The 21624-nt window shown below is 40.2% G+C and overlaps 1 protein-coding gene across 1 annotated transcript in view; it reads right to left on the bottom strand.

Annotated features, from left to right (window-relative positions):
* The window catches only part of LOC124596499 (putative E3 ubiquitin-protein ligase UNKL), a 268521-nt gene that overhangs the window by 79352 nt on the left and 167545 nt on the right, over nt 1–21624 (bottom strand). The window contains exon 9 of the mRNA XM_047135658.1: nt 11731–11914. Coding sequence (XP_046991614.1) covers nt 11731–11914 — 184 coding nt within the window. The remainder of the gene's footprint in view (nt 1–11730; nt 11915–21624) is intronic.

Raw genomic sequence — 21624 nt, 5'->3', positions numbered from 1 at the left:
TAAGCAACCATGCATAAGCGGAGCCTATTCGACGCAGGGGGTCCGACATCTGATCAGTTAACGTCATTCCACCAGGAAAGAGGTACACGGCTCGTGTTGTTTGTAGTTCAACCGTGCCTAGAAGGTCAATACTGTGGTTTGATCGCATCCACATTGTTACTTTGAGTCAGTAAGGGCTTCAACAAGGGAAGTGTGCATGCGTCTTGGAGTGAACCAAGCGATGTTGTTCAAACATGGAGGAGATAAAGACAGATAGGAACTGTCGATGACACGCCTTTCTCAGGTTGCCCAAGGGCTACTACTACAATGGATGACAGCTACCTACGGATTATGGCTCGGAGGAACCCTCATAGTTACACCACCATGTCGAATAATGCTTTTCGTGCAGCCACAGCACGTCATGTTACAACTCAAACTGTGTGCAATAGGCTGCATGATGCGCAACTTCACTCCCGTCGTCCATGGAGAGGTCCATCTTTGCAACCAGGACACCATGCAGTGCGGAACAGATGGGCCCAACAACATGCTGAATGGACTGCTCAGCGAATGCAGCATGGTGGAGGTTCCCTGCTGTTTTGGGGTGGCATTATGTGGGGCCGACGTACACCGCTGGTGGTCATGGAAGGAGCCATAATCACAGTACGATACGTGAACACCATCCTCTGACCGATAGTGCAACCATATCGGCAGCATACTGGCGAGGAATTCGTCTTCATGGACAATAATTCGCACCCCCATCGTGCACATCTTGTGAATTACTTCCTTCAAGATAACGACATTGCTCGACTAGAGTGGCCAGCACGTTCTCCCGACACAAACCCTATCGACATGTGCCTGGGATAGATTGAAAAGGGCTGTTTATGGACAACGTGACCCACCAACCACTCTGAGGCACCTACGCCGAATCGCCATTGAGGAGCAGGACAATCTGGACCAACAGTGCCTTGATGAACTTGTGGATAGTATGCCACGACGAATACAGGCATGCATCAGTGCAAGAAGACGTGCTACTGGGTATTAGAGGTACCAGTGTGTACAGCAATCTGGAACACCACCTATGAAGATCTTGCTGTACGATGGTACAACATACAATGTGTGGTTTTCATGAGCAATAAAAAGGGCAGAAATGATGTTTATGTTGATCTCCATTCCGATTTTCTGTACAGGTTCCAGAACTCTTGGAACTGTGGTGATACAAAAATTTTTTTTGACATGTGTACAAAGGTTAAAACAAGAAGGTACGGTGAGGAGTATTTATTGCTAGGCTTCACAGAAACTAGAATTAATGGCGAAGAACATCTACAGTGTGTAATTTGCTTAAAAATTTTAGCTGCGGACAGCACGAAACCTAACAAGTTAAAGAGACATGAAATCAAACATCCTGAATTAATGGGAAAACCAAAAGAAATTTTTGTCAGGAAACTAAATGTTTTACTGCCTACCCACAAGAACTTTGCTAAAATGACAAATGCGACTTCTAAGGCCCTTTTAGCCTCGAATAGGATTTCATATAGGATTGCTGAATTCAAGAAACACTATCGGCTGTAAAAACTAGCAGCAATTGATATAGTGTAGCCAAAGTTCAGTGACTCATTTACTCGACAGCTGAAATGTATTTCTATACCTAACAACACAGTGCACAGAAGATGACTTTTAGACATTTCTGACAATTTACTCAAGCAGTTAACAATAAACTGTGTAATAACAGTTTTGCACTTGAAGTGGATGAAGTGACTGGTTTTCATAAAGATTGCTTATGTTCATTTTGTTGATGAGTTTAACATTGAAGACGAATTACTTTACTGTGAGCCGAAACCGAAAACAACAACAGCTCAAAGCCTTTTGACAATTTTTTAAAATCAAAATGGGATATTATGTAATAAGTGCACTGGAGTATGCACAGATGGAGCTCACTCAATGTCTGGAGTTCACGGAGGATCGCAACCAAACAAGCTGTAGCTTGTGATGCAGTATGGACTCACTGCACAAACCATTGGGAGGCTCTGGTTGCTGAAGGGAACAGCACACCCCTTGTGAAGTGCTGTGTATCGTTATAGGAACAATTAAGAGTGCTAAAAAGAAAGTTTCAACCGAACAATGAAGTATTCTGTTTGTTAAAGGAGAAAAGTCACTCTTTAGAAGACTGTTTCAGAAACAGAGATTTTCTATTTAAAATAGATTACCTCATTGACATTTTTGAGGAATGAAATATTCTTAATACTAAACACTTCACAGTAATTGGGCAACTGTACTATCTCGGAATGAAAAATGGAAGGTGTTCGTACACTATTTACAGCTGGGGGAAAACCAAATGGGATGTGGCATGCTAGGTATGTTCCCTACCCTAGTGTCACCGTTACGAGGACACAATGGAGACAGAAGCCTGCCTTCATCAACATCTTGCAACACTAAAGGTTCACTTTGAAAAGTATTTCAGTGACAATTTTGATAAATTTAATTCGATTAAAAATCCATTCAAAAATGCTCCTGAACCACCACATCCACATATAGAAGAGCAAAAACAATTTACTGATCTCACTTTGTGTTATTTCATTGAAGAGTAAATTTAATTGAAGTGTCTCTGTGGGAGATACGGATCCGTATTGGCAAGAAATTCCCAATGCTGAGGCAAAATGCAATGAAAACTTTTCAGCTTTGGCAGCTATGAAACCGAACTACCATTTGAAGCTAAAAGCACGCTATTTCTGCTTTTACAGCGTGTCTGGAGAAACTTTCTTCTCAAAAGCAAGCTCATCCATCACACAGAACTTCATAATTTAAATTTTTAATGTTCTTGTTGGAAATGGAAGAGGATGTAGATGAAGATGAAATGGGAGATACAATACTGCTTGAAGAGTTTGACAGAGCACTGAAAGACCTAAGTCGAAATAAGGCCCCGGGAGCAGACAATATTCCATTAGAACTACTGACAGTCTTGGGAGAGCCAGTCCTAACAAAACTCTACCATCTGGTGAGCAAGATGTACGAGACAGGCAAAATACCCTCAGACTTCAAGAAGAACATAATAATTCCAATCCCAAAGAAAGCAGGTGTTGACAGATGTGAAAGTTACCGAACTATCAGTTTAATAAGTCACAGCTGCAAAATACTAACACAAATTCTTTACAGACGAATGGAAAAACTGGTAGAAGCCGACCTCGGGGAAGATCAGTTTGGATTCCGCAGAAATATTGGAACACGTGAGGCAATACTGACCCTACAACGTATCTTAGAAGAATGATTAAGGAAAGGCAAACCTACATTTCTAGCATTTGTAGATTTAGAGAAAGCTTTTGACAATGTTGACTCGAATACTCTCTTTCCAATTCTGAAGGTGGCAGGGGTAAAATACAGGGAGCGAAAGGCTATTTATAATTTGTACAGAAACCAGATGGCAGTTATAAGAGTTGAGGGACATGAAAGGGAAGCAGTGGTTGGGAAGGGAGTGAGACAGGGTTGTAGCCTATCCCCGATGTTATTCGATCTGTATATTGAGCAAGCAGTGAAGGAAACAAAGGAAAAGTTCGGACTAGGTATTAAAATCCATGGAGAAGAAATAAAAACTTTGAGGTTCGCCAATGACGTTGTTATTCTGTTAGAGACAGCAAAGGACTTGGAAGAGCAGTTGAATGGAATGGACAGTGTCTTGAAAGGATGGTATAAGATGAACATCAACAAAAGCAAAACGAGGACAATGGAATGTAGTCAAATTAAGTCGGGTGATGCTGAGGGAATTAGTTTAGGAAATGAGACACTTAAAGTAGTAAAGGAGTTTTGCTATTTGGGGAGCAAAGTAACTGATGATGGTCGAAGTAGAGAGGATATAAAATGTAGACTGGCAATGGCAAGGAAAGCGTTTCTGAAGAAGAAAAATTTGTTAACATTGAGTATAGATTTAAATGTCAGGAAGTCGTTTCTGAAAGTATTGTATGGAGTGTAGCCATGTATGGAAGTGAAACGTGGACGATAAATAGTGTAGACAAGAAGAGAATGTAAGCTTTCAAAATGTGGTGCTACAGAAAAATGCTGAAGATTAGATGGGTAGATCACATAACTAATGAGGAGGTATTGAATAGAATTGGGGAGAAGAGGAGTTTGTGGCACAACTTGACTAGAAGAAGGTATCGGTTGGTAGGACATGTTCTGAGACATCAAAGGATCACCAATTTAGTATTGGAGGGCAGCGTGGAGGGTAAAAATCGTAGAGGGAGACCAGGAGATGAATACACTAAGCAGATTCAGAAGGATGTAGGCTGCTGTAGGTACTGGGAGATGAAGAAGCTTGCACAGGATAGAGTAGCATGGAGAGCTGCATCAAATCAGTCTCAATACTGAAGACCACAACAACAACAACGTTCTTGTAATTCTCATTTGCCATACTGTAAATACTGTTCATTACGCAGTTTTGAATAAATGAAAATGTGAATAAGATAGATAATTTGTTCCATATTGTCAATTCAACAATTTGTATAGTTTTGGTTTCTGTTGCACAAAATCCTTCTAAACTGAATTTGGTAAAACAAATAACAAGGCAAAGAAAATATTAAAAGAATGAGGATTTTTGTTCATAAAATGGAGGGGGTGGCTGATACTTTTGCTCGTGAAGAGTGGCCCCATTGGAAAAAAGTTTAAAAACCACTGGTGTAGAAATTGATAAGGATTCTATAGGGCCCTGGAGATTTGTCCTATTTTAACAATGTCAGATGTTTCTCAATGCCACTGACAATAACATATATTTCACTCATCTTGGCAGTGGTAAGAGAATTAACTTCGGATTTTTTGCTTTTACTTTGTTACGCTCAATTTTAGTTCCTGTCTTGTCAATAAGTATCTGGATACTAACTATGGTGGCACTGACACTATTATGGAGTAGTTTCTGTTTGTTTAGAAGTTTCTATACAGATTCGTGTACCATGGAGGGCACCTCTCATCATGAACTATTTTTCTAGGTACATGTGTATCCAGTTTCTGATCACTTACTCTTTTTAACTTGACCCACATTTATTATATATGTCCTGTCCAGAGTTTAATGTTTCACGTTTTATGCTGAGCTACAGTGCTACAGTCTCTTTATCTAATATGTTGAACATCCAGGGTGATGAGAAACAATCTGAAAAGCTTGTAAGGGTGTTGCAGGGTAGGTTGAGCTGATAAATAATTGTTCAGAAAAAAAATATTGATACACTGTGCTGTTTCTAAGTTAATCAGAATTGATGTTAGCCAATCACACTGTTGCGCATGCAAATTCAGGTAGCTCACCAGAGATGGTGTCGTCAAACATATGCTTCATTTGGTTTCCTAAAACTGAACAAGAATGTCATACAAAAGCTGGACACAGGACAGTAATAAAGATCGAACCTGAGACGTAGGCTGTGCAGACTCAAGCGCTATCATCTACGCTGTACCAAATTGTATCTGGCGAGTCACTTGAATTTGCGTGGGCACGGGAGGCAGTGGAAGGGTGGAATAATAATAATAATAATATAATAATATAATAATAATAATAATAATAATAATACGGTATCGCTCGATACTATTTCACTTGCACTCTGTACAGTATGTCACAACGTTCTGTTACAGGATTACTTTTTATTTTTTTTATTTTAAATCTGGCTCATATGTAATTCCAGTCACTGTGTAGAATTTTGTACACTAGCTATGCTGTGTCATGCTCATGCAAAATTCTCTTAACTGTCTTCTCTGATGCAGGAAATTGCTAACGACTACACTAAATTATCAAATGACAACTGAACACATATTTTCACTTTCAATCATATGCTTACAGATATTATAACTGCATTTACAATTCAGTCCATTAACGTGACACTAACACATTCTTTCTCTACTAGAACTCAAACAAGAGTAGTTGATGATGATTGGTTTTTGGGGCACTCAACTGTGTGGTCATCAGAAGTACCAGTTTTTTCACAGTCTAATTTTTACACAAAGTCCACTTGAGCCACTGTCACAAATTATGATGATGATGATGAAATAATGAGGACAACACAAACACCCAGTTCCCGGGCAGAGAAAATCCCCAACCCTTCAAACAAGAGTGCTGCCAATCAATATAAAATCTTTCTTACATTACAATCAAAAAACATCATTTGTTTTCCTCCTAAGAGACTCCATAATCCCACTTATCCTGTGCACATCTTCTGGGTCCGCAGACTGCATACCAGATGACCAGCAAGTAGTCAGCATTCTGCTGGCTTCCACGCACTATGGCTACATCTTTCATAGTATGCCCCCTCTGTAGGAACAGATATGGTACACACAGTAGGTCTGTCAATATTTGATCCTACCTACTTTACTTAAACATCATGGATGTTTTTAGCTCATGCAACAATTCTTCATATATTGGAACAGGATGTCCTGTGCTTTTGAGACTGTTTCTGATAATGCTGCAAATAACTTTCTACTTTTTTAGTAGCCACTTTTACTTTTGTATTGTCATGGCCCCCACCAACAAAATTGTAATTATACAAACTGATTATTGTATAATTAAGTTCTCCTCCTATGATTACAGGATTGCTAAAGTTACTAGTGAACTGAAATATTCTCTAAGGTCTTAGGTTACATCTGAAGGAAAATCTGGTGGTCGTAAGAAAAATCTAGTTATAAGTTTAGAATTTCTTGTCTCTTGTGACAAATATACAAGCTCCATTTGCCATTTGCCTATCCTTTCAATATACAGGGTGAGTCACTAACTATTACCACCGAGAATAACTCGAAAAGTATGATAGTAGCTGAAAAGTTTGTGGGACAAATGTTGCATGGGACAACGGGGGCCATAATATGACATTGGTTTTTTTGTTGCTAGGTGGGGTCGTATCAGAGATATGAAGGTCAACTTTGTTTTTTTAAATGGTATGCTGTAGTTTGGCACCGATTTTCTGATAGCAGCTATTGAGATGAATCCAATGATGTGTAGCAGTAAGGTCTTTGAAAGTAAATGAAGGTCACAAAGGTGGCATGAACGTATATTTACAGAAGATGTTCAAAATAATGACCATTGGTATCAATGCACTGTTTCAATCTTCTTATCATGGATTGAGTGGTATTCCTTATCCCTTTTGCTCTTACTGAAGCACATGCTCTGTTAATTCTCTCTCGTATATCGTGCAAATAGTAAATATTCGCCAAATACGGCGTATCCATCTAACGTACCATTGACATGTAAACACCATTCGATGGTTTCGTAATACAACACTAATAGGAAAGGTAAGACTAGTATTGTCGAATCAAGCGAATGTAAATGATGTATTCCTTCGAAGAATAACTCAATATGCTTCTCATTTACAAAGAATGCCCACGAAATTCAGTGAGAGCTAGAGACTTATACACTGAAAGATATCCTCAATATACTCACCCTATACATTGTACACTTAAATGTGTGCGAGATAAATTGAGAACAACTGGATCTTTAATGCATCGGAAACATATCTGGCAAAGGAAAGTTACTAATGAGTAAACAGAAATTGGTACTCTCTCCACTGTAGTCCGAGATCCTTGTGTTAGTTCGTGTCAAATTGCAAGGGAATCTGGCATGAGCCAGAATAGTGTTACTCATTTTCTGCATCCCCATAAATATCATCCTTACCATATCAGTCTCCACTAAGAATTAACTGGTACAGATTGTATGCATTGCATTGAGTTCTGTTGGTGGGCTCAACTTCAGACTCTGAGGGATGACACATTTATTAATTTGATTTTATTTACTGACGAGGCTACATTCACGAAGCACAGAAATGTTAATTTGCGTAACATGCATTATTAGGCAACTGGAAATCCTTGTTGGCTGCAGCAAGTCGCACACCAAAATCTGTGGTCGATGAATGTATGGTGTGGTATTCTAGAGGACAGAATTACAGGCCCCTATTTCATCGAATGAAATCTTAATGTTAGGAAGTATGACACATTCCTGGAAGAAACATTAGGTATGTCATTGGAGAAAATACCTTCGGGAACAAGGAACAGAATGTGGTATCAACACATTGGGCATCCAGCACATTTTTCGCTGATGGCTAGAAATGAACCGCAGAGACAATTCCCAAATTGTTGGACTGGACGTGGAGGAGGTGTGTCGTGGCCGTCTTGTTCGCCAGTCTTGACGCCTCTGAATTTTTTATTGTAGGGATTCGTAAAAGACATTGTTTATAAAGAGGTTCCAACTACGCCTGAAGATATGGGAGACAGAATTGTCAGTGCGTGTCCTTCGATAAGTGCCGAAGTGATTAGCAACACCACTCAATCCACAATAAGAAGATTGTAGCACTGCATTAATACCAATGGCCATCACTTCGAACACCTTCTGTAAATGGATGTTCGTGCCACCTTTGTGACCTTCGTTGACCTTCAAAGACCTTACTGTTACACATCATTGGATTCATTTCGATAATTCCTATCAGAAAATAAATACCAAACTACAGCATCCCATTAAAAAAAAAAAAGAAGCAAAGTTGACCTTCAGATCTCTTAAGGGACCCCACCTAGCAACAAAAGCCAACATCATATTATGGCGACCGTTGTCCCACACAACTTTTGTCCTGAAAACTTTTCAGCTCCTATCATACTTTCGGAGTTATTCTTGGTGGCAATAGTTAGTGACTCACACTATATACTTAAGTTATCCTAAAAATCTCACTGTTCTCAATTTCAGCTTCTAATCAGCTTTCTGTACCTAGTAATACGTGAGCTTCACTCCTTTTTAGGATCAATTCAAACTCTAGCCCTTTGTTGCTAATGCTTTGACAATTAATCAACAGGATTTTAATAGTCTTGTCTGTGGGAGGCATTTCTTTGGAACGTACACCGACACTTTTGAGTATCCTACAGCTATCATTATCTATATCAACCTAAAAATACCTTGTGTGCACCCCACACACAGTCAGCTACACGAGTAGCAGCCTCTCATGTGTAGTGTACACCTGGCCCATTTAGGGGGTCCCCACTATTCTCAACCATTTGGTGTAAGCCTAGGAAGTTGCAGCCTAGCTTGTCACAGAAGCTCTGGTTCAAGGCTTCCTCTTGACTCAGAAGCAGATGGCCACAATCAGTTTTGGAGACAATGCTGCAAATTATAAGCTTCATTGAAACTTCACAAGCAACACTGTCTTCTTACTCTTCTCTTCCTTTCACTGAAATTATTCGGGTACTATCTAGAAAACCAGATGACCGACACCATTTGTTGCAACGTGCACCACAACCTGCAGCAAGTTGCAGCATGATCTAATGATGGCTGCCAGATCTACCTCTTCAATTTGTTGAATGACGCCCCTGATCACACACACTGAGTGCACCTGGTTTTCCATACTACCATTTAAAACTATTTTTCTAAGAGATTCCATTATCTGCCATAAGTCAGAGCTGCTGAGAACAATAGACTACTACCTGTTTGCATTTGCCTCCTTTAGACAACGGATACAATATATTTCCCAACCAGTGAAGTGAGTCTAATTGGTTCACTTTTAGTTCCAGAGGAAGGCAGCACCTCCAACTTGTCAGTCAGGGGATAAGGGTAACACTTGCATTCTATTTGGTCCGTCCAACCTAAACCTATCAGTTACATGACATTCCCATTCGAGTGACAAAGTAGTGACAGATCCTGTACTTCCCGTAGAGGAGGCAATACCCACAGGAGTATAGTACTTGGAGATACGAAGTACCTCTCGTAAGGACTCTCGCTAACCCTCGCAACACACCCATCGGTTGTAGCTTTGGATCAATTAACTATACTGTAGGTGATTAGCAGCTGTTTACGAACATCGACTAACTCGTCCCGTACCCAAGAGCAGCATTCACAGTGTGGATGCATTGTGGTTGATGCAAATTTTATAAACCAACACACAAATAACTTAAAGTTTTCTGATTCTCTTTCAATTTCCCAGTCTGACAAGCTACAAGTATTACCAGCTGACCTAACAACTGAAGCAATTAACTGGAAAAACTCTATTACAGCAACATAAAAAGTTGAGATAAATTTATTGGTACACTGAAACATTTTTGAGGATAAAGTCACTAATCAACTCAGAAATTTTGTTTATTTTATTTATGATTATGATTTATGAGAAATACTGACAATGTGTGTTCTTGTTTAAAGAGGAAACTAAATGCAGCACAATATGTTAGGTTTAATATATACTACAGTAACTGGATTTCATGAACACCGATTTACTACGAAGTATGTTGTATACATCACACACAACCTTAGAAAGCAGCGAAAAATATATGTTTACTTGCTTTTTACTCATGGCTCTGTACGCATGTGTCATGTATATTGCAAGTGTCACACCCCTCCTCACTATGTCCATTTCCTCCTGACCCCCTCCCCACCCTGTTCCTAGCTCACACACACACACACACACACACACACACACACACACACACACACACACAAATCTGTTATATAGGGTGACAATTACTGAAGTATATGGAAAAAGATAAATTAGTTACAAACTATGGTGTGGACACACTTTATTCAATATGTAAATGTCACTACAGATATTCTGATTTAAGTTATGACATGTTCCACATGCCTGCCACCATTGGCGATGATGTGGCACAGATGAATGGCAAAATTCTGCATGACCCGCTGAAGTGTCTGAACATGGATGCTGTCGGTGACCTCCTGAATGGCTGTTTTCAATTCAGCAATAGTTGTGGGGTTATTGCTGTAAACCTCAAAAAGAAATTGCACATGCTCAGAGACGGAGAATACAGCAGCAAATCAAGGCCCGTGCCAGTGGCCTGTGGATACCACAGAGTGAGAATGCAGCCCACAACGTGCTCCTCCAGGACATCAAACACACTCTTACTTCAACAGGGTTGAGCTCTGTCTTGCACGAACTACATCTAGTCGAAATCAGGATCACTTTCGACAATGGGGATGAAATCATCTTCCAAAACCTTCGAGTACCATTCGGAGTCACCGTCTCGTAGAGGAATATCACACAGTTATTCCGTGACAGGACACTGCACACCACACAGTCACCCAATGAGGGCGAAGAGACGTCTCGATAGCAAAATACAGATTCTATGTCCCCCCCCCCCAACGCGACAATTTTGCTTATTGATGAGCCCGTCCAAATGAAAGTGAGCTTTGTTGCTAAACTGAACCGTACTGCACATACTAATTTCCATCGTGCCCAGTGGCCAACCGTGCAGTTCGAGCATCCTAAGGCAAACCGCTCAGAAGTTCAGACAATTTTATTTCACATACTGAACATAAACACTCGCAAGTGTTAAAAAACTCTCAAAAATACTGTCACTGAAAGTTTTCGAAATGAACAAAGTAAGTTAACACTTGGCAGTACGATCTAAATATGAAGCACTCACAAATTTTTGAAAATACACAATACGAGAGACCATGTGAAAATGACACAAACAGTAGGTCAGACCTATTTGGCACAAGCAATCTCACACAAAGGAAAATTCAGAAGTAACCTATATACGTAAATAAATGTGTGAAATGAACAAATATTGTTACTTAGTAGAATTTGTGATACCTTTTACCCTAACATGCCAATGATGAACAACACAGTGTTTATCACAGTCAAAATCACAAAAATTGTGGAGTGCCAACAAAGCATGTCATTGCAATTCATGCCATTTTAATTGAAGATTTTAATTCCCAGGTGATAGAAATAATTTTTCATTTTCATTCAATTACCTCACACAATACCACAAAATTTAGAGCATTTAAAATAATATAGAATAATACACACTTACCTACAACAGATTCAACAGTATCAGCTGCTGGATAAAATGGAGTAGCCAGTGGGGACACTGATGGCAGTGGTATAGAATTGCTAATGCTATAATTCAAATAAATATTTTGTTTCCTATTTGCCTTTTCCATTGGTGTAAGGAGGGGATCCCGCTCTATTGCTATTAGTTTGTTTTGCATTGCACTCTGTAACAAAGAGAGAAAAAATTAGTGTTTCAATAATTCATTAAGGGTGTGATATAGTGGACTTTTCAGCCAGAACAGGAATAATACATACTGCCTCAGAAGGAAACTTCACAAATAAATGAAAATAAATTCTGGCTTCTGATGACAAGTACGTTTAGTGCTTTAGAAAATTATAAGGTACTGAATGAAAATTGCAGATTCCTCTCCCATCTCCTCAGATAATATTTATGAAGAAAATAACAACCCATTTACAATCACTTTAAGGAAAATTATTAGACAATATTTTGATGATTTAAACAATAATATCTCTATTCATTTACTCACGAGTCTGTAGCTCAGCACATTAAATATTTTTGAACTGTTTGTGAGAAAAGCAACCAAGAAAATTTTGAAAAGCAGTGCTAATTCTTGAGTTCCCCCTCCCCACTTTTGTAAAGTTACCAACACATTATCTCACTGCTTTTTTCTTTGAGATAAACACAATGCAGAACTCCCACAGACTGCTTAGTGACAATTCTGTGATATATGCTGCCTTCAGTGTCAGGACGACAGCCACTTCACGAGGTCTCGAAATGATGCCCGTGGGCATTATCATTCACTTATTGGGAGACAAATCAAATCAGATGGACCCAAATTTGAATTTAAAAGAGGGATATGGTAATATCGAGAATTACGAATCCTAAAGAATTCATTTTCTTTAAATCCTCTGTGAAGGCATTCTGGGTGTGACAATCCTTTGCAGGTTTTGCTTTAGCAACTTAGTTATTTCAAAATTGTTACACCGTCATACCAATCTGCTGTCAATGTCCTACCTCATTAAAGTTCGATTGGCGATACACACATTTGCAACTAGATGCAATCCTCTTCCGTTGGCACACCTCGCTCTATTTACACGTACCGGATTGACACAATCGAGAAAGTACAAATGTGAAGTTTCTAAGTAAATTCGTCAGAAGTTTCCGGGCAAAGTTTCCTCGTAAGTGTTGCATCACTATCCAGTCTTTCAGCAAAAGCAACAAGTAGTAGTGAGAAAGCTGCCTCAAAGTATCGCATTAGCAGCCACAGGCCGAAGGCCGCGGTGCGGCAACAAGCGGATCAGAAAAATGTACACGTAAGACGGTTGCGACTTGAGGCTAACCGCACTCGGCGGAAAACTGCACTGCGTGACGGTAATGACCGCAGCAGGCGGGTCGACGTATCTAAACCGGGGCAAGTCCACCGTTACGGGTGACACAATTGGGTGCCAGGTTTCAGTGAAACAACTGTGTCTCAGAGCAATATAAATATGGCCAAGTTTTGAGGCAGAAGCACTTCTCGTCACCGGAGTCCGACAGCACCACCACGGACGAAGAAGCGTGCCGGATCACGTAAGAACGGGAAACCGTCATCGGGCGCCTCGGGTTCAAGACTGGGCTGCACCTGCCACCACTTGCACTAAGTTCCTCACAGGGCTCAGTGCTGTGGCACCACCGGCCTGCCGTTCATACCTACTGCTGCCTACAATGAGTTTCCCCCTGGAACTTAGTACCACAACACCAGCTGCCGTCTGGCTCCTGCCGGGGAGGAGTGGGCCGAATTCCAGTGTAGGCAGCCTTCCTTCACTACTGCAGAAGACACCACTCATCAGAGCAGTACCGGCAGGGGCTCTCCTAGTGTTCAGTGACAAGACAGGCAGCAACAACAACTATGTCCGTCTGTGGATGAGGATGGTGACACGACTACTGCAGCAGTGCAGTTCTGTTGACACATGGTGGGGTGAGTGCAGTCTTTTGTTTTGGTTTTGTTCAACTCCAAGTTCGCTGTGTGACAGGTGAACGCAGATGATATTTGGAGGTGTAAATATAGCTCAGTTTTCACCTGATCAATATGGGCAATACAGATGTCACTACAGAGAGGTGTGCCTCACTGTCTAGTAGTATAAGTTGTTAACCATTACTAGTAGTTCAGGAAGTGAAGCTAAGCACGGTTGTTGTTTTGAAGAATAGCAGTGATTACGAGCAACCACTCGTGCGAAAGTAGTTAAGTGACAGCACGAAGTAATACAATACCGTTACAGTTAAGCGTGCTCATAATTTGATTTTACTCTTTGCAGAGAAAGGAATACAGCTCAACATTTAAGCACGTAAGATAGTGGGAAGTCTTAGTAGCGTGGTATGCTTAAGAGGTTTTTTTTTCTCCCTTTTACGACTGTGTGATCGACAGGAGGCAACTGTTTCGGGGTCAACGGAAGGTAACCGTGTCTGGGTCGATACCACAAGGAGCTCTGGGGTGTTTAAATTTTAAGAGGCAAAGTAGAAAAGTTGTAAGCAGAAAAGGTTGAGCAGGATAAGAGATTAGATGGATCAGACACCGACATGAAGAAAATTGCTAATAACAAAACTCCACAGTAAAAGGAGTAATTGCAGAGAGAGCAGGAGTGCTGGATAATGGAAAACTGGCCTTGGGATGCCAGAAATACATTGATTAGGCAAAGAATGAAAAAAAAAAAAAAAAAAAAAAAAAAAAAAAGCAGAGAGGAGGGAGAAGAAAGAAAATGAAACAAAGAGCAGCAGGCTTGTGGATAGTTTACTTGTTCCTGTGGGACAGCCGACTACCGTTAATGTAATTGAACCTGTCAGTCCAGTGAAGAGAACGAAAGAGTGTGGTCTCAGTTGCCTCAGACTGCAGTCGTGTGTGTGAGTTGCGTTTGCATTTGTGTGTGTGTGTGTGTGTGTGTGTGTGTGTGTGTGTGTGTGTGGGCGGGCGGGCGGGCACGCGCGCTCGCTTTCTCGCACGTATGTATGTCTATTGTTGACAAAGGCCATTGGCCGAAAGCTTTAAGTTCGAAAACCCTTTCATTGTGCCTATCTGCCACTCAGCATCTCTGCTATATGGTGAGTGGCAACTTTCCTTCCCATAATATTGTTACATTCCATCACAGATTTTCCATTGTTTGATAAGGATAGTTTATTGAGACAAGAAGAGTGTCAGTTTGTAAGTCCGGGATGGAGAGTTAAAATTTTTTTTGTGCACGTGCGAGGCAAGGGGCCTAACAGTGAAATACGTTTCGTAGTATTTGTGCTAATGAGCACGACAAGAGACCCTCGAGAGGTCATGTGAGATTAAGCAATACGAGCAAGAGATGATAAATAGTTAATGGAATGTTTAAAGATTAATATAGTAATTGCACAGTAGTTAAGGATAGCTGATTTAGTAGTACGTACTTGTTTTACAGATTAAGGGTGACAGTAATTTCAGTAGAGAAGCAGGTCGAAGCAAGACTTCAGGGGTCAGGTTTCTCCATGGGGGGAGGGGGTAGTGTAGTGTCACTAACCAGTCTTCGAGCAAAAGTAACGAGAAGCCGTGAGAAAGCCACCACCAAGTATCGCATTAACAGCTGCAGGCTGATAGCTGCAGTGTGGTGACGTGGGTCAGAGTAACACACACTTGAAGGGACTGCAAGACACGGCTAGCAGTACTCGGCAGAAAACTGCACCGCACTGCACAGTAGTAACGACCGTTGCAGGAGGCAGGAGGGTTGACGTCACCGCACTGAGGGAAGTCTCTGGTAACAGATGATGTAACTAGGTGCCAGGTTCTAGTGCAACAACTGCACCTCAGAGCGATACGAATAAGGCCGAATTTTCAGGCAGGAGCACTTCTCGTCGGCGGAGTCCGGCAGCACCACCACCCACCAGGGGCATGCCGGACGGTGAGAAAACTGGGCTCGCCAGCAGTAGCCGTGGGTTCGGAACTGGGCTGTGCCTGCCACCTAAGTTCCTCACGGGACTCGGCGCCACGGGACTGCCCACCTGCCACCCACACCTGCTACCACTCCCACTGAGTTCCCTCCCAGGGAATCCGTGCCACAGCATCAGTGCCATTTGATTCCTGCCAGGGAGCAGCGGATCGAATCCCACGTACACTCTGGCACAGTGGCCACGAGCAGAGCCGAGGAGCCATTCGAGAGCGGGCCCCGAGAGAGCAGCAGCGCACCGCCTATGTCGCGACCGTGGCCTACGTAGGCTATAGACTGTCCGGTCGTATCTCAATGAGGAGCTAGAAACTTGACTCTGTTTTCAAATGTAGAGAGACATGTAGAGGAACTATGGGCCTGTTTTAAAAAATATGTAATCATAATAACAGGAGGGACGCTCTGTGGCATAGAGCCACTGTAAATAAACTTTTAAAGAAACAGACTACTGCATTATAGGTGTCAAACAAAGCATACCGCTATAGATAGAGAGATGCTGAATGAAATGCATTTGCTATCAGGAGAGCAACATCTGAGCCTTCAGAGACCACCGTAGCAGAATACTGTCAAATGATTTTTCACAAAACCCATAGAAATTTTCGTCATACGTAAAGGCTGTTAGTGGCACCAAAGTTAGTGTCCAGTCCCTAGCGAATGGGAGAGAAACTGAAACTACGGGTAGCATAGGCAAAAGCTGAAACGTTTAACTCTGTTTTCAAATGTTCCTTTACAAAGGAAAACCCAGGAGGATTGCCCTGACTGACTCCTCGTACCAAAGGAAAGATGAAAAAAATCAGTGTTAGTGTCAGTGGTTGTAACATTACAAGTCAAGACAGCTGTAACGGAACTTGAATAGTGTAAAGTTATCGTTAAAAACGCACGCCGCGTGATTTGTTACGATTTGGTCGGTCATAATAGTAGTAACATGCTTTCGAATACAATTAAAATATAACGGCGATACCTGTTTAGCATTATTGGAAATAATATGTAATAAATTAATGAGTAAGGTAGCTGATCCTATAAGAAGAGGTAGAATTGGGCATATTAAGGTGTTTTGCTTTATATCGAGTAAGCCGATGATACGGCGTCTTTTTTTTTTCCGTTTACTCTTAGAAGAAAAAAAAGAAAACCAGTAACGAAGTGCTAATTGTGCGTTGTGAAAAATATAGGGGCGAATTTTAAATAGCTACAGTGTATAATCAGACTAACAAATGGACATTCAGTTACGCGAAATAGTGGACAGCGAAGTGTGGTCATTAAATTGAGTACACCTACAGGGCGGTCAATTCCGGGATGAGTCTATTCGCATCTCACGAGGGACGCGGTATTGAGACCGGTTTCTTTTTTAATTATATCACGGAGAGCGGGCTTCGATTTATAAAAAGAAGAAAAGCTGTATCATTATCACTGACTGTTGGTGTTAAGCAACCAAAACTGTTCATCAAAGGGTTTCGGTGAATGAGTGGTGAATGCGAAATGAAACTGTGTACGAAGTTATGTTAAATAAAGCAGAAGAGACAAGACAGTTTGGTCGTATCTGTTATTATTCCATAAACCGCAACATTTATTCTCGTTGTACGAAGCCTTTATAGACGATCGTTATGACAATTTGCTTTGAAGGGATCTCATTACGAGTTAAGTTTTGGGGACCTGGTCAACAGGGGATAGTTCGTAGATCTTAACTACTGCAGCTATTCTGGAATCAGGTGCTACCATGACCATTGTGTGTTGTCAATGGCTTAAGGTCATCATATCTCATGCTCTAAGATCGACGCGCCTTTCCTCTTAGTGTAACGGTGTCTCACGGTAACCACGACAACGCCGACGGCGAAGGAAGATACGGTAGAAGTGGCGCCACAACGTGCGGCTCGATCGAGGAGGATTGCTGCATCGAGTCGAGTGTCATCCGGATTCACGAACCCTAGAGTTGGAAAATATTGTAGCAGCCAGTGAGTCTGTCCAATGAAAGAGGTATTCTTCAATAATCGCTAAAAGTGAGCGATACTACCAGGTATGATTAAAATAACTGTATAATTATAAAAAAAAAAAGGAAGTTGACACTTGTGATTTCGGTAGATAAATATATATAAATACATAGTGAAAATAAGTGTATGTCTTGGTAGTGAATAATCATGTCAAAACGAACGAAAAGAATACATGATAATGTGCAGTTGAGTAGAGTAATGAGTAGAGAGAGAGAGAGAGGAAAGTGAAGAGGATAGGGATGATGCATCCCATGAGCTCAATGTGGGACAGGAGACATGTACAGATAATAATACAGTTATTGATTTAGAGCCGTTAGGAGATTCAAATACAATGATAAGTAAGGTAAGCAGTGTGGGAGAACATAAAGATCTTGAGGTTTCGGAAGTAGATCAGCAAGTTGATCCACAAAATGGAAATATTAATCAAAAAAATGTTTGATATGCTGGTATCAATAAATACTCAAATGGGTGTAATGAATGGAAGACTTGGTTCACTAGAAAAAGATAATAAGCAATTAAAAGAGGGCAATCAAAAGTCAAATGAAAAATTTGAGGACAAATTTGGTTCATTAGAAGTTAAAATGGATTCTTTGGAAAGCAAACTCAACACCTTTGATTATAAACTGGAAAATACTAAGAAAGAATTAAAGGCGGACTGGGAGACTCAATTAAATGCGAAATTTGGAGAACTAGATGTAGAGTTTTCTAACACCTTAGAAAGGCAATATAATAATTTAATGGGAAAACTTCATGACGTAGAAAAGAAATATGAGGTAGTTTCGAAGAGTTATGATGGCCTGTCCAATAGGGTGGTTAAGTGCGAAAGCAGCTGTTTCAATGCTAGCGCACAGATAGAAGAGCTTTAGAAACAAATAGTCGAGTTTGAGTCTGATGCTCGTAAGGGGATTGACAAGTATTTTGTAGATCAAACTAAAAGACTTGACGAAGATCTAACTGAATGGATAGAAATAAAAGGAAATGAAATTGTAGACAAGGTTAAGACTACTATTGGATCCCAGCCAAATGAAAATATCAATGAGCACCTAAGTAGAAATGATGAATTAATTAAGCTCTTCACTAGCGAAATTCAGAAAATAAAAGAGAAAATAGTTGATGAGTTACCTAAATGGCAAAAGGAAACCAATCATAAATTGGCGGAGTTAGAACGAAAGTCATCACAAAATTTGTTGACCGTGGACGTACGTTCGGAGAATAGGTCGAAAAACAACCGAACATGTGATAATACGAAGTACAATTGTGGTGAAAATTTGCATTGGGAAGTTGATGATTCGGTTGGTAAAGATGATGATTCTTTTGGTCAGCGAGGATATTTGTCTTCTTTAAAGGTGGAGAACAGCATTTTTAAAAGTAGACAATCCCCAACATTCTCCACTGAAAAGAACAACCTGCATCTGAAAATCTTTATCAATAATTGCAAAAGAGTATTTCCGCGTAGCTGGTCAGAACATGACCGACTTCAATTTATAGTATCCAAAATTACCGGAGAAGCCGCATTATGGGCCGCCGAAGTGAGTGAAAGTTGCCATACTTGCGCTGAGTTTGAACAACTTTTTTTGGCTAAATACTGGTCGTCGAGTAAACAAGAGAAATTAAGAAAAGAGGTTTACCAACCTGAGTATTTTAACAGTAAAAGGAGTACTTTAAGGCAATATTTTGAGAAGTACATAAATAAGACACGTTATTGGAGTGATCCAATTTCTCACAAGGAAGTGATCAGAATTTTGAAGGGAAGGTTGCCCATAAATATACGTGAAAAGTAAATAAATGTTCCTGACCACGATGTAGAACAATTCTTGTCGGTGATTGACTCTATAGATATGATTATGGAAGACGAAAGACAAATGAGTAGTAATCAAATGTCGACTCACACTCTTAGTAATACGAATAATTATAATAATACTTTAATGTATGATAATAATAATAATAATACCGAAAACCAGGTCAAACCCACATCACAGGAGCGTGGACAATCTTCATCCTATTGTTGCAATAAAAACAATGATTATAATAAATATAGAAGAGATACTTACTGTGCTAGAGGTAAACCTCGATATGGTGACGCGAATGTGCATAGTAGTGATATTAATAAGAGTAACAGGTAACCAAGTGATGAACCCAATTGCATTCGACCTTGGGAAGATAATTCGAAGCATAATGTTCATCGGCAGGATGGAACAAATGCCTCGAGTCCTCATCCAGCACAAGGAGTTATACCAGTGGGCGAAGGAGCCTCCAATGTGCGACGGGGTGAATACCATAACTCGGATCATACTGTACGGATTGTGGAAGTTCATGAACCCCCATCGATGACTCAACGAGATAGATTAAACTAATACCAGTCACCAAATGCCTTCCTAGGATGACTGGAAAGGAGAAGGAAGGCAGGCGTCAATTTGAAGTGAGAGTATTAAGGTACAATTATGATCAGGATATAAGGAATGAGTTAACTGAAGAAAAACCTGAAGTTTCTAATAAATGCAGACAAATTTTACAGGCAATAATTCCAACAAGTATAAATAATGTTGATGTTGAAATATTAATTGACACTGGAGCAACTATTAGTGTCATGACGTTGGACTGTTTAAAACAGATAAACCGAGGGGTAAAAATGCCCACTTTTCCTATCACAGGATGTACCGTGTCTGGCGCGTTCAGCGCAAAAATGCAAAAAGTTGTGAAACAGGTACGTGTCGACGTTACAATACAGGGGGCTCAAATAGAAAGTACATTCCTGGTTGTTCCTAAAATGACAGTACCATGTATCTGGGGTTTGGATTTTTTATGTGAGACCGGTGCAATCATTAATTTAGAGAAAGGTGAATGTATATTTAATTCCAATGGTAATGTTTTGACAACCACCCTGAGAAAGGGCCGAGTAATTCCAAATCAATTGTGTATGAATCTAATGGTAAAATATGTCAGTATTGATGATGAAAATGTGTATGATATATGCCTTATTGAATGTTCTGAAGAAATGATGGATAAAATGTCATTGCAGGAAAAGGGGTTAGAATCAGAATATTTATCTGTTATCCAAAGGGATGAACTGTACTACTTGTTGGAAGCATATCAGTCAATTTTTAGTAAACATCCGGGTATAATAAAAGACTTTGAATGCCATATAAAGACGTATGCACATAAACCCTTTTGCCGTACTTCCTATTTTATCCCATGGACAAAGAAAGAAGTAGTCAGAAAGGAAATCAATAAAATGTTAGAATGGGGTATTATTGAGCCCTCAGATTCTGAATATTGTAACCCTCTTGTGGCGGTAATTAAACCCAATGGTGACATCAGATTGGTGTTGGATGCCAGAGAGATCAATAAGATCATTATACCTGTACAAACGCGACCGGAGAACCTAGAAGAGTTAGTACAAAAGTTTTATGGTGCCCGCTTCTTAACTTCTTTGGATATGCGTAGTTCATATTGGCAAACTAGAATATCGAAAGAATCTAGAAAATATACTGCATTCGTTTTTCTGGGCCGAAGTTACCAGTTTACTGTCATGCCATTTGTGTTGAAAATAAGCAGTGGTGTTTTCATATCGGCATTAGATACCGTACTGGGCAGAGACCTTTTGAATGAAGTTACTTTATATGTGGATGATTTGCTCATTGCTTCTGAAACTTGGGAGGAACATTTGGACTTAATAAGAAGAGTTTTCGCGAAATTTTTAGAATATGGAGTTACTGTAAATTTGAGAAAATCCAAGTTTGCTCATAACCAATTGAAATTTCTTGGACATATAATCACTCCTGAAGGGATAAAACCAAATCCTAAAAAGATGGATGCGATTAACAGATGTGCTTACCCAAAGAATAGAACGGAATTAAAGTCATTTATCGGCTTAGTTTCATTTTTTCGACGATTTTTACCCAATCAGTTAGGAAGCCAAGACTGTTTGTTACGGCTGTTAAGAAAAAATGTCATGTGGGAGTGGAATTCCGAATGCACGCAAGCTTTTGATA

This window comes from Schistocerca americana, chromosome 2, assembly GCF_021461395.2.
Source record: "Schistocerca americana isolate TAMUIC-IGC-003095 chromosome 2, iqSchAmer2.1, whole genome shotgun sequence".
Classification (NCBI taxonomy): domain Eukaryota; kingdom Metazoa; phylum Arthropoda; class Insecta; order Orthoptera; family Acrididae; genus Schistocerca; species Schistocerca americana.
Note: the sequence above shows the minus strand (reverse complement) of the source record. Positions and strands in the feature narration are given on the sequence as shown.